At 58.8% G+C, this 12,885-nt stretch overlaps 1 protein-coding gene across 5 annotated transcripts; it reads left to right on the top strand.

Annotated features, from left to right (window-relative positions):
- Nucleotides 1–1,131: 1,131 nt before the first annotated feature.
- Nucleotides 1,132–10,225, top strand: Map1s (microtubule associated protein 1S). 5 transcript variants are annotated; one of them, XM_035450395.1, is made up of 7 exons: nt 1,132–1,292; nt 3,051–3,155; nt 3,996–4,078; nt 4,646–4,786; nt 4,986–7,092; nt 8,642–8,865; nt 9,299–10,225. In XM_035450395.1, exons 1-7 carry the CDS (start codon nt 1,169–1,171, stop codon nt 9,452–9,454), a joined length of 2,940 nt encoding a protein of 979 aa, XP_035306286.1. In that variant the 5' UTR covers nt 1,132–1,168; the 3' UTR covers nt 9,455–10,225. The 5 variants fall into 5 exon arrangements, with proteins under 5 accessions (XP_035306286.1, XP_035306287.1, XP_027250560.1 ...); XM_035450396.1 differs by lacking the exon at nt 1,132–1,292 and adding an exon at nt 1,620–1,854; XM_027394759.2 differs by lacking the exon at nt 1,132–1,292 and adding an exon at nt 2,111–2,759.
- Nucleotides 10,226–12,885: the final 2,660 nt, after the last annotated feature.

The following is a 12,885-nucleotide window of genomic DNA, read 5'->3' as shown; positions in this document are numbered from 1 at the left end:
CCAGGAACCCTGGATCATGAGGCCACGGCTACATACTGACCAAGGAGGAAGTTGGTGTAGACAGGCCCTGACAGAAAATCAGCAGTGGCTTGGCTCTGCTTCCTAGTCCTTTTCACGTCTGTCCTGATTTGCATTTTGCTTATTTTTTTTTGTTTTGAAATATTCTCTGTGTAGCCTTGGCTGTCCTGGCACTCGCTCTGTAGACCAGGCTGTCCTCGAACTCACAGAGATCCGCCTGCTTCTGCCTCCCGAGTCCTGGGGTTAAAGGGATGAGTCTGCCTTTTTTTACTGTTTCTTTTTGATGCAGGGACTGGCCTCCTATTTGCTAGGTAACTGAGGCTGACTGTGAACTTCTGATCCCCCTGCCTCAGCCCCCTGAGTATACACCAGAGGCCGGGCTCACTCGTGAGGGCGGCCAGCGGGCACTCTCGGTCTGAACAGTTAACATGGGGTGGCCATCAAAGATAGAAGTGAGGCTGTTCCAGCCGGTTTGGATGGGAGTGGCACAAGCAGTGCCCATCAGGCTATATATAGTCCAAGTGGAACCAAAGCTTTTTGTAGTGTTGACTGCCTGCCGTCCCAGCATGTGGGAAGAGTGGAGGCCGGAGGATCATTAGTTCGATGAAGGCCGAGAGGCGGACTTAGTTGGAGTCAAATGGGCGCTAACACTAACAGGCCTGCTGATTTGACAGCTCCAAAATGTCCTTTCTCCTAAAATGACAGGAAGTGTCCTCTTGACTTAAATACCTCCCCATACTGTAACGTGTGTCACCACACCCAGACGCAGACACTCACACAGCAAACTCCTACACACCCCTCCAAGCCCTACCTGTCGGGATCCTAATTTAGGGAGCTGTTAGTTCGTATCAGAGTCTGGTTCTGTGTGGAGCCGCTGTTACAGGCTGACTTTACGGGACAGAACTTGTAAGAGTGTCCCTGCATGGGCGACTGGGCGAATGGGTGAATGAATGGATGGAATTTTGGCGGTGTTATCAGCCCCTCAGAACAGTGCTGTCTCAGCTCTCTACCGGCTCCCGAGGCTTCCAGGGCGCTGATGGGTGGGCAGGAGGGGGCGCTTCCGCCCGGGGTCTCCGGCGCTTCCGCTACGCCCCACGAAGGGGCGTGGCCAAACGGGGGCGGGGCGCCCGGGCGTCGGGGCAGCGCGAAGATGGCGGCGGTGATGGCGGCGCCCGAGGCTGTGGCGGCGCCGAGCTCGCTGCTGCTGCTGGTGGTGGGCGGCGAGTGCGGCTGCCCAGGGCTGCTGGCCTACGTCCTGGAGGAGCTGGAACGAGGTGGGGCTCGCGGGGGCCGGAGGGCCGGGCGGCGGGGCGTGCGGGTGGGGCCGGGGGGTTCCGGCGCGCTGCGGGCCGGGGTCCGGGCGGGGCGCGGCGTCCCGGGACGCCACGTTCCGGGCGCGGCCTGGGGTCCGGGGGCGCCGGGGCCCGCGCGCGCCTGACGGCCGCCTGGGCACATCCCGGCGGCGCGGCCACTGGGTCCGCGTGGGGCGCGGCGGGGGGGGGGCCGGATTCCGGGGGACAGGGTTCCGGGGGCGACGCGGGGCACGGGTGGGCGCCGTCTCCCCGGCCCCGGGGTTCCGGCGGGGTGTGGCTTCCTCTTGTGGCCCCGCCCCTGGCCAGGCTCGCACGTTCCCTGGCGCCCCGGGGCCTGCTTTTCCCGATGCTAATTGGCGCGTGGGTGGCGCGGCCGCCCTGGGGGCGCTTGGCACCGGGGAGCTGACTCAGGCGCACCTGTCACACCGGGGCGCCGGGAGGGGCAGCACCGCTCGCAACGGGGCAGCGAGTTCCAGGATGGCCTGGGCCACAAGACAACTTTCTTGAAAACAAGGAAGGTTCGGTAGGTAGGGGCGATGCTTGGCATGATGCAGACCCAGCTTAATCCCCAGCGTCCCTCGCTGCTCATCTCATAAATTCTGAGATGGAGGCAGGATAAGGGGTTTGTCCTCAGCTGGAGGCATCTTAGGGAATTTGCGCCCATCCTGGACTATGTGAAATACTGTCTCAAAAAACCAAACCCTGCGGGGCGTTGGTGGTGCACGCCTTTGATCCCAGCACTCAGGAGGCAAAGGCAGGTGGATCTCTGTGAGTTCCAGGGCAGCCTGGTCTACAGAGTGAGTCCCAGGACAGCCAGGGTTACACAGAGAAACCCTGTCTCAAAAACCAAAAACAAATAAAAAAAACCAAAACAAAACCCCAAATCCCCAGAAGAACATAGGATGCCCATCTGAATGCATGGTCTGAAGACTGTCTCTGACTGTGACAGCTCAACACAGGCAGGGCTTGGATTACAACCCCCTATGTCAGCCCTCAACTTGTGGGTCTCCACACCTTTGGGGAGTCGATTGACCCCTTCACAGAGATTGCATATCAGGTATTTACAAATCATAACACTACCAAAATTACAGTTGTGAAGTAGCAACAAATAATTTTATGGTTGGGGTCACCACAAAAAGGGTGACAGCATCAGGAAGGTTGAGAACCATTGGCTTAGAGGAACCTGTCTTAGAGTCTGAAGAGAGGTATCACAGCCCAGGGGAGCTCACAGCACTGGGAGTCTGAGTCAGCTGCCCCAGTGGCTGAGATGGCTGAGGAACAAGGTGCTCAGAAGCTGAGACTCCCATCAAAGCTGGGCTTGGCAGTATGTACCTGTAATCCCAGCTCCGGAGAGGCTGCTCACTGCCTCACCAGGTGATGACCTGAAGATTCAGTGAGGGACACTGTCCCAGACATAAGATGCAGAAGGTGAGGATCACACACACACACTTTCTCTCTCTCTCTCTCTCTCTCTCTCTCTCTCTCTCTCTCTCTCTCTCTCTCTCTCCCTCCCTCTCTCCCTCCCTCCCTCCCTCTAAGTTCAGGATCCTGGCAGGAAAGCAGGAGACCTAGGACAGATGGCCAGCCAGGCTTCCAGTCAGTGAAAGGCTGAGGCCTGCCTGAGTCCCTTGGGTCTGCCTGCCCAGGAACCAAGCTGTGGGGCCAGGACAGCCAGACAGGAGGGTGCTGGAGCTGAGGTCTGTCTCCTGCTGCCTGCAGGTCTTCGCTCATGGGAGGATGTGGACCCCACCATCTGCAGCCTGGATGAGCAGCTCAAGGCTTTTGTGTCCCGGCACTCGGCCACCTTCTCCAGCATTGTGAAAGGTGACCTGTCCCAGGATCCCTACTGCTCATTCACTGGATGCCAAGCTGCTGAGTGACAGCTGTATGCTGGGCATGGCTTGGGGCACCACCAAAGGCCCCTGCTACCCCTAACCTGGACATGCTGCCTCAGCTTTGGGTCAGGAAGAGCAGGGCCTATGCATGAAAAGGATACAGGGAGGACTCTAGGGAGGGGCCCTTGGGGAGAACCTACAGGGTGGTCTCAGTCAATAGGGAAGCAGAGATGGGGTACAGGAAAAGCTCCCCAGGGGATCCCAGGGTGGCCAGAGCAGCCGGTGGCTGCTTTGTGGGTATTTCTTGTAGCTCATCTCCTGGCCAGTGGATTGAGTCATCACCTGCAGCTGCTGGAGGGGAAGGAAGTGACCATCTAATTGTCCCTTTGAGTCACTGTGGCTTCCTGATCCCTGGAGAAAGAGCTGGAAATGCCATATGCTGTGTGACCTCCTGTGTACCACAGCCCCTCTGATAAGGCCCTCTGGGTAGTGACATAGCTCCAGCTGAGTCTGCTGGAGCTCTACAAGCAGCCTCACAGGGGTGGGACTGAAGTTGCTGTTTGCCCTTGGGAGCCTCCTGGCACCTCCTGGCTTAAGTGCTGAGCTGGAGCTTGTGCGAGGGTGGCCATCCTGGCACCAGTGCTGCTATCTTGGTTGTCTCTACTTGAGGCCCAGGCACCCCTCGCTTCCCATTTGCCCTCATCTTTGCTTACAGGATGTAGCACCCTGGTGTGAGTTCTGGGCTTGCATGCTTGAGGGTCCCTTGGTGGTGGCAGGATTTGCTATCAGGCCCCTGACTCTCTGTCATCCTGAACCTGTCATCCCTCAGGTCAGCGGAGCCTGCACCACCGTGGAGAGACCCTGGAGACGCTGGTCCTGCTGAACCCTTCAGACAAATCCCTGTGCGATGAGGTAGGAGCCGGTGACCTGGGATGTGTGTTGTCCTGTCCTCACACACGCCCCAGAAGATGTGCTTGATCCTTCCTGCCTCAACTTCCTGTCTCTAGTGGGGGTGGGACAGGAAGGCAGGAGCCACAGGGTACACCCAGCAGGCTGACCTGGGAGCTCTCCCTGGTGCCTAGGAGCCTTGGCTTTGGCTAGTCAGTCTGCACTTGTTATATACATCAGCAGACGTCAGACTGCTCTGGGGTTCTCCCTGCTGGCCACAGTTGATCCTTTCAACGTTTGTTTTGTTCTGTGTTTTTTGGGGATGCTGCTGCAGGCCTCACTTTTCCCACAGAAGCAGGATTAAGAGGTGATGGGTAACCTGTGCTTTCATAGAGAATCTTGCCTTAAAAAAAAAAAAAAAAAAAAAAAGCTAGGTGTGTCTGCCTGAAGCAGTCTCCTGCTAGAGTAGCCAGAGTACTGCTAGGCAGGTGATGTCAGCTGGTGCAGGAAGGGGGGCTGCAGGGAAGGGACTGTTGTGCCCACAGTGGGCCAGGCTCTGCTTCCCCTGCAGCCTCTCAGTTCCTCCCACAGCTCCGGAACCTCCTGATGGACCCTGCCCCTCATAAAGTGCTGGTGCTGGCAGGACCCTGCCTGGAGGAGACTGGGGAGCTGCTGCTGCAGACCGGGGGGTTCTCAGCGCAGCACTTCCTGCAGGTGCTGGGGGACAAAGAGGTGAGCTCTTCCCCTTCGCACTGCTCTGGGGTGGGGAAAAGGGCCCCCAAACTGCTCACCCAGACAGTGCTGTGAGAGGGAAGGTACAAAGAATGGGGCCATGGGCCAGGAGGGCCTGGGGATCGTAGTGGCAGGTTGGCGATTAGGAGGAGTGGTGCCCAAGTCCTTGGATCCAGGTGGCCCTGTGCTGGTCCTACAGGTCCAGGATGCTCTGGCCTCGGCACCCATTGCCCCACCGGCCCTCACCCTGTCCTGTCCGACCTTTGGGGACTGGATGCTGCTGGGCCCCACGCCTGGACTGCGGCTGCGCCTGAACCCACCCGCGCGGCTGCCAGCCTCCGAGGGCCTGCGCGCCTTTCTGGAGTATGTGGCTGAGTCGCTGGAGCCGCCATCGCCCTTCGAGCTGCTGGAGCCGCCGGCCGCAGGGGGCTTCCTGCGCCTGGCGCGGCCCTGCTGCTATGTGTTCCCTGGTGGCCTGGGCGACGCCGCCTTCTTCGCAGTCAATGGCTTCACTGTGCTGGTGAATGGCGGTTCCAACCCCAAGTCGAGCTTCTGGAAGCTGGTGCGCCACCTGGACCGCGTGGACGCAGTGCTAGTGACCCACGCAGGCGCAGACAGCCTGCCTGGCCTCAATAGCCTGCTGCGCCGCAAGCTGGCAGAACGTGAGGCTGCTGCAGGGCCACAGGGACAATGCGAGGAGAGGCTGCGCCGCCTTCTGTCCCCTGCCCTGGGTGTCGTATTCCTCAATGCTCGAGAGGCAACATCTCGGCTGCGCGGGGGTGAGGATGAGGCAGTGTGCGCGCGGGGCCTGCTGCGCAGCCTGGGCATTGCACCCCTGCCCCTGCAGCGTGGCCCGCAGCCCACACGCCCCACTGTCCTCTTTGAGAAGCTGGGTGTTGGCCGCCTTGAGCTCTTCGTGCTGCACCCGCCACCTGGGGACCCTGCGGCACCGGCCTGCGCACTGCTGGTGTGGCAGCCTGCATCGCCCAGTGACAAGGTGGTTCGAGTGCTGTTCCCTGGACGCACGCCGCCCACACGCCTGCTGGACGGGCTGCAGCGCCTGCAGCATCTGCCGTGTCTGCGCCGGCCAGTGGTCACCACAGGTGACTTGGATGCTCCTGCGAGGGCTGACAGCCAGGACAGCTTGGCCTCGCGGGACAGCTCGCGTAAAGAACCTGTCCGCAGCACCATCAGCAGCTCCGCCAGCAGAAGCACAGTGCGGAGAGAGCCAGCTCCGCCCACGCGTGACCTGAAGAAGGATGCAAAACCTGGGCCCACACGGCCTACAGTCCGAGACATGCGCCGCTCCGGGCCAGGTGTCGCCAACACGAAACCTCGCACGTCACAGAATGGTCCCCGAGCCCCGGTTCCCTCAGGGCCACCTATGGCTCATGTGCCGCAGTGCCCCGCAGAAGCAGGGAGCAGTCTGGAGCCCCAGCGGCCACCTGCCCCGTCCCCAACCCTGTCTCCAGCTCGGTCCCCACCACCTACCGCACCTGGCAATAGCCCTGAGCACCTGTCACTCAGCCCGCTACGCCCAGAACCTGCCCTGGATGCGTCACCCTCAGCCACTACACCCACAGCCACGACACCCACTCTGACCACACCCTCGTTGCCTGCGGAGCTGGGCTCACCGCACTCCACTGAGGTAGATGAGTCGCTGTCCGTGTCCTTTGAGCAGGTTCTGCCAGCAGGTGACTCGGGGCTTAGCCTTCCCCTGCGCCTTGCTCGCCGCTCCACATCCCCACATGATGTGGACCTATGCCTGGTGTCCCCTTGTGAGTTTGCGCACCGCAAGCCGCCCCCTCCTGCATCTCCGGGCAGCTCGGACAGCAGCGCTCGTTCGCAGGAGCGGCCACCGGAGACGCCGCCTACGTCAGTGAGTGAGTCACTGCCCACGTTGTCTGACTCTGATCCTGTGCCGGTTGCAGACTCCGACGACGATGTGGGTAGTGAGAGTGCAGCCAGGGACCCGCTGCCCACACCCCGTGTACCACCACCGCTGCCCGATGCCCCCGGCATCTGCATGGTGGACCCCGAGGCCCTGCTGCCCCGAGCCAGGCAGCCGCCCAACCCCACCAATCCTGGTCGCAGCCGCAAGGCCCCTGCAAGGCCGAGCTCCGCCTCCGCTGCCCCCAGAGCTGCATCTGTAGCTGCCAAGACCAAGGGCCCTGCAGGGGACCGAGTCCGGCCACTAAGTGCCCGCAGTGAGCCTGCAGACAAGCCAGGCCGTGTGCCCCTCACCAGGAAGCCCTCAGTCCCCAAGACTGTCTCAAAAGTGTCTCCTGCCACGAGGACCTCCTCTGGTGAGTCCCATTCCCCCTTTCTACTGTTGTTCCAGCCACTCTAGTCTTTCTGGGCCTCCTCACTCCTGTTCAGGGGCTGACCCGTGGCCCCAGTGCCAGCTGAGTTCTCCTGCTCCCACCTTTTAGATCCTCCAGAGAGGACTTCTGAGTGTTGCTTTCTAGGAAGTTCAGCCGTGCTGGGCTGGCACGGGCTTTTCTGCTTGTCGTATAGTCTTGTCTGTGTTTTGAGACGGCTTTATTCTGGGGCCTTCTGCCTGCAGAGGCAGAGGCCAGGGTGTCGGTCATGTTTAGCTTTTTCGGTGTTTTGAGAGGGTTTTGTCAGGCGTGGTAGCACAGCCTTAATCCCAGTACTTGGGAGGCAGAGACAGGCAGATCTCTGTGACTTTGAGGCCAGCCTGGGCTGTGTATCCAGAAAGACCCTATCTCAGAAACAGACTATAGCCCAGACTGGCCCTTAAGTGATACTCCTGCCTCAGTCTCATGAATGCTGATTTGATAGGTGAGCTCCTGGGCTTGGCTTTGCACCTGGGTTCCAAGGTCAACACCTTCTGGGCCTTGAGGCCTGCCCTGAAAGTAGGAAGTGGCTGTCTGCTCATCTCCAGGCCAGGTGGCACTGAGGCTGCTCTCTGGGCCTGTCCCCAGCAGGGCTCTGGCCTTAGGGATTGCTGCAGCTGATGAGTGCTTTGGCCCAGTGTCTAGGTTTGGCACATTTACAGATGACAGAACTCACCTCACTGACAGGTGCTTACAGGAAAGAGATTAAGTAACCAGGGGGACTTGGTAGCTCTGTCTACCCAGGTTGGCACCTAGTGACATGCTTCCCATCACGCCCACCTGTGACCCTGCTAGAGACAGGCCCACACTCCAGAGGGACTGTATAGCTAACCATAGCACCAGCCCTGTTCATGCCAGAGCCAGGTAGGGATGACATTTGTAGGTTCTCATGCCTCCCTCACAAGTACCCAGTGCAGCTAGGGCTCAGAAGGGCCCTGCGGGCGCTCTGCCGACCTCAGTCCCATGCTGGATCCCCAGCATCCCCCGCAGGTAGCCTGCCCTGAGTCACAGCCTTCACTGGCTGTGCCAATGCCAAGCAGGGCTGGGGCTGTCTCCACTTGCTGTTGTCGTCTTCCCCCAGCATTGAGCCGTGTGTGTGTGTATGTGTGTGTATGTGTGTGTGTGTGTGTGTGTGTGTGTGTGTGTGTGTGTGTGTGTGTGTGTGCCTGCTTTTTGTCCTGGGGTCCTCTGGCCTGTATTTCCTGCTACCCTGGCTCCCTGTCACCTGGAAGTGGGGACAGAGCTTTGAGTCTGAAGAACTTGCCACATGACCAGTTTTGGGAGCCCTCTTAGTTCCACACACCCAGGGTCTAACAGTCTGTGGGCTGAGCTTGCTCCCTGAGTACACATCTCTATGGCCCAGGAAGTGTGCCTGACACTGGCCCTTGTGAATACAGGGTACAGGAATCTGGGGTGTCTGTCCCTTGGTGGGGGGTAATAGCCATCTGTCACATAGATGCCCTGATGCCACCACCAACCTGTGTATTATCCACAGGGCTCAGTGGCCGCCCAGTGCCACCTGGGGCTGGCTCCCCTGTCTACCTGGACCTGGCTTACCTGCCTGGGGGTGGCGCGGGCCACCTGGACCCGGACTTTTTCCTTCGAGTACGTGCACTCTGCTATGTCATCAGTGGGCAGGGCCAGCGCCAGGAAGAGGGCCTGCGGGCCGTGTTGGATGCACTGCTGGCTGGCAAGCAGCAGTGGGACCTTGACCTGCAGGTGGGTGGACCCCTTCAGGGACCCTAGGACTCCTGCTTTTGAGAGGCCCTTCCTGCTCAGCCTCAGGATCCCAGCCCATGAGTTGGAGATGAGGGACTCTGGTTGGGAGGCATAACTCATACTGAGCAGATAGCCAGGCAGCCTTGCGTGTGCAATGTCAGCCTTGAAAACAGTGGGGACAAAGGCCCCATGGCAGAGCTGCCCAGCGCAGAGGAGGCTGCAGCCCAAGGGGTATATGGAGCTACTAGCCTGGCAACAGCACTGCCCCGTCACAGTGGCTTGTGGGAGCTCTGGGAGGTGGGTGGGAAGTGGCCGGCCAGCTGGCCAGCCTGGGCTGTGTGGCAATACCTGGTTACAAAGAAGGTCCTTGTGTGCTGCAGGCGGGGCTGGGGTTATCGGGGGAGTGTCACCTGTCTGCCTGTTCCATCCCCAGGTCACACTGATCCCTACCTTCGACTCAGCGGTGATGCACAGGTGGTATGAGGAGACGCACGAGCAGCACCAGGCGCTGGGCATCAGGGTTCTGGGCAGTGGCAGCATGGTGTCCATGCAGGACGAGGCCTTCCCTGCCTGCAAAGTGGAGTTCTAGCCACGGGCCACAGCACACCCTGAGGACAGCAGCTCCTCACTGCAGCTGACTGACTCCCCAGCTTCCTCCCCAGCACTACAGATGGAGCAGTGTTGCTGTCATTACTTGTTTGTGCCGGGCACAAGGCAGGCTAGCCCTCCATCCTAGCACTCAGGTTGCAGAGGCAGGAGGTTCCAGGCCAGCCAGGGCTGAGCCACAGTGAATCCTTGTTTCAAAAACCAAAACAAATAAAGCAGTTGAGTCAGATTTTGGTCTTGATGTCTTAGTTAGGTTTCTAGTGCTATGTAAACACCTTGGCCATAAACAACTGGAGAAAGGGGTTTGCTCATGGCAGGAGGGAGCCTGGAGGCCTTGGAGGGGAGCTGTTTACTCGTTTCCCCCCTGGCTTGCTCACTGTGCTCTTACACACCCAGCCCAATTTGGTGGGGGCAATTTCTTATGTTCCCTCTTCTTAATGGCTGTAGCCACCACACTTGGAGACAATTGGGAGCCTTAATTGAGAAATTGTCTATATCAAGCTATAGGTATATTTTCTTAATTAGTGATCGTTGCGGGAGGGCCCAGCCTGTGGTGTGCTATGCCATCCCCTGGCTGGTGGTCCTAGGTTTCATAAAAAAGCAGGGTGTGCAAGCCAGTAAGCAGCTCCCCTCCATGGCCTCTACATCAGCTCCTGGCTCCATGTTCCTGCCCTGTGTGAGTTGCTGCCCTGACTGCCTTCGATTGTGAACAGTGATATGGAAGTGTAAGCCAAATAAACCCTTTCCTCCCCAAGTTGCTTTGGTCTTGGTGTTTCCTCACAGCAATAGAAACCCTGACTAAGACAGGGGTGGGACACCGGATGCCTTGGCTCTGTACTCAGCGCCGCCCATGTCACAGGCAGTGAGACAGGCACCAACTCTGTAGAACCTTGATTCTGGCTTTGCATCTCCAGACCAGACCTGTTTGAAGCAGCTGTGGGCAAGGCTATGTCACCAGCCAGGCAGCTTGTAATGAAGGCTCTGGGGATGGGTGCTAGGTAGGGGATAGAGCTGGTGGCATACGCCATTTGGAATCCAAAAGCAAGTCTGTCTGCCACCACAAGGCCTCCACAGGTGCAGTCAGCACGGTGGGTCACATGTAGTAAGACTGCACTGCGGGAATGAGCCCAGGGCCACAGCCCCATGAAGACCTACTGCTCCCCCTGCAGCCTGAGTCCTTCCAAGGCAGATACACCCTGCCCACCTTCCACAGCCTTCACTGGCCACAGGAGCCACCATCTCAGCCCCACAAGATGGCACTCTGGGCTGGGTCACTTTGTATTATTTTGCATGTGTGTTGCAGTCAGAAAAAAACTTGGAAGGATGGCTTTCCTCCCTCAACCCAGTGGGTCCAGGGATTGAACTCCGGCTTTCTGGCTTGGTTGCCAGCACTTTCATCCACGGCCATGAACTTAACAGCAGATCTGCTTTTAAGCATCCTGAGTGCTAAAAGTGACAGGTGTCTCAGGTCTCAGAATTTATTCTTTCAGATTTATTTTGTATGTACCAGTGTTTGCCTGCATGTCTGTCTGGGCACCACATACTCGCAGTGCCCACAGTGGTCAGAAAGTCATCAGGCCCTTTGGAACTGGAATCCTGGAAGGGGAGTGATGAGTTGACCCAGCTCTCTCCAAGGGTAGCCAGCGCCCTTGGCCTTGGAACTCTCTTCTGCCCTGTTTTTGTTTTTGTTTTTGTTTTTTTTCTTTCCTACTGTGGCGTCTTCCCTGGGCCTCATTCATTCCCTATGCGTGCTCACAGGTACTTCAGTCAGCCTGAAGTCTGTGGTGATGGGTGTCCCAGCTATGACGGAGCAGAAACAGTCGCTGTGTCAGCCCCAGGGATGGGCCCTCAGGGATCAAAGGTCATCTCTGCTGACCACCTGTCTATGTGATGAAGAGGATGCTGGCAGTCATCAGGGAGTCCAAGACCCTCCTGGTCCATCAGGCAGCAGTGCTCAGGAGGCTACAGCTGTGGAGCACTGGGGCCTTGAGTTCACCTCCCAGCAACTCATCTCCCCCTTGCCAGCAGAACCCACAGTCAGGGGTCCTGAACCGGAAGAGCAGTCAGTACAACCCATGTCTAGCACCGCTGGGAACTTAACACCTCAACTTCCCGACTGAGCTTTCAGCACTTGACCAGGCCAGCTGGCAAACTCACTACATAAACCTTAAACTCATGATCCTTCCACCTCCACCTCCCAGCTGCTGGGGTGACAGGCTTGTGTCACACAAATGGTCCCGGGGCCCAAATTCTGCTTCCTGTGAGCGCATGCAGGCCAGTGTTCCAACTATAGGCACTGCTGACTGAGCTCCCCCAGTACAGGCACAGATGTTCACCAAGGTTGTGATAGGAGGCTGGGTCCAGCCAGCGTTTTGTTCGGGCTGGTGGGCTAGGTGGCCATCTCCAGGGGCCATCCTCCCTCACAGCAGGCCCGTCATGACCCAGCCCCTTCTGCTCACTCCTTTCCCTCCCTCCCTTCCCATTATGGCTGATTGCACACTAAAAGCAACCATGCAGCCAGCCGGCCGTGGACGCTAGGGGGTGCCAGGCCCACAGCTCAGAGCCCCAGGGAATTGGACCTGGGGCGGAGCGCGAAAGGAAGGAAGGAGACCAGTAGTGTGTGCCAGGGGCCGGCCAAGTGCTTTCATTGTCCAGGATGCTGAGGCAAGAGGACGTTTACATTAAGGCCAGCCTGGGCTACATGGTGATATTGTTTGAAATGGGAAAAAAAAAAAAAAAAGGGCCGGGCGGTGGTGGCGCACGCCTTTAATCCCAGCACTCGGGAGGCAGAGGCAGGCGGATCTCTGTGAGTTCGAAACCAGCCTGGTCTACAGAGCAAGTTCCAGGACAGCCTCCAAAACAATACAGAGAAACCCTGTCTCGAAAAACCAAAAAAAGAAAAAAGCAAGAGGACCTGAGTTCGAATCCCAGAACCCTGGTAAAAAGATGCTCTTGAAGGGTCTGTAATCTCAATACGTGGTTCCGAGGCAGGAGGATGCCCGGACTCGCTGGTCCCCAGACTCAGCAAGCGATCCTGTGTGTGCGTGCATGCGTGTGCACGCGGGCGGAGGCGGGGCTTCCGGGGACTCGCGCGGTTGGTTTGGGCTGTGCCTTCCCACCGTGCGCGTTCCCGAGGCTGCAGCGTCTCCTCCCCAGGTCTTAGCCGCAGGTCCCAGCCTCCCTTCCCCGCCCCTCGCTCGCCCCTGGTCCAGGTTTGCAATGGGAGTCGCGGGTGTGAATGCGGTCAGGGAGCAAAGGGCGGAGCCCACGCCCGGTACCTTCCCCGGGGGGAAAGCCAGGCGGCTTCGGAGCGGGAAGAGCTCCGAACGGCAAGAAAAGGACCAATCCGAGGGGAGATGGCGGGTGGGGCGTGGCTCAGTGTAGAACAACAGCTGAGTGTTCGCAGACACCCCC

This window comes from Cricetulus griseus (assembly GCF_003668045.3).
Source record: "Cricetulus griseus strain 17A/GY chromosome 1 unlocalized genomic scaffold, alternate assembly CriGri-PICRH-1.0 chr1_0, whole genome shotgun sequence".
In the NCBI taxonomy this organism is placed as follows: Eukaryota; Metazoa; Chordata; class Mammalia; order Rodentia; family Cricetidae; genus Cricetulus; species Cricetulus griseus.
Note: the sequence above shows the minus strand (reverse complement) of the source record. Positions and strands in the feature narration are given on the sequence as shown.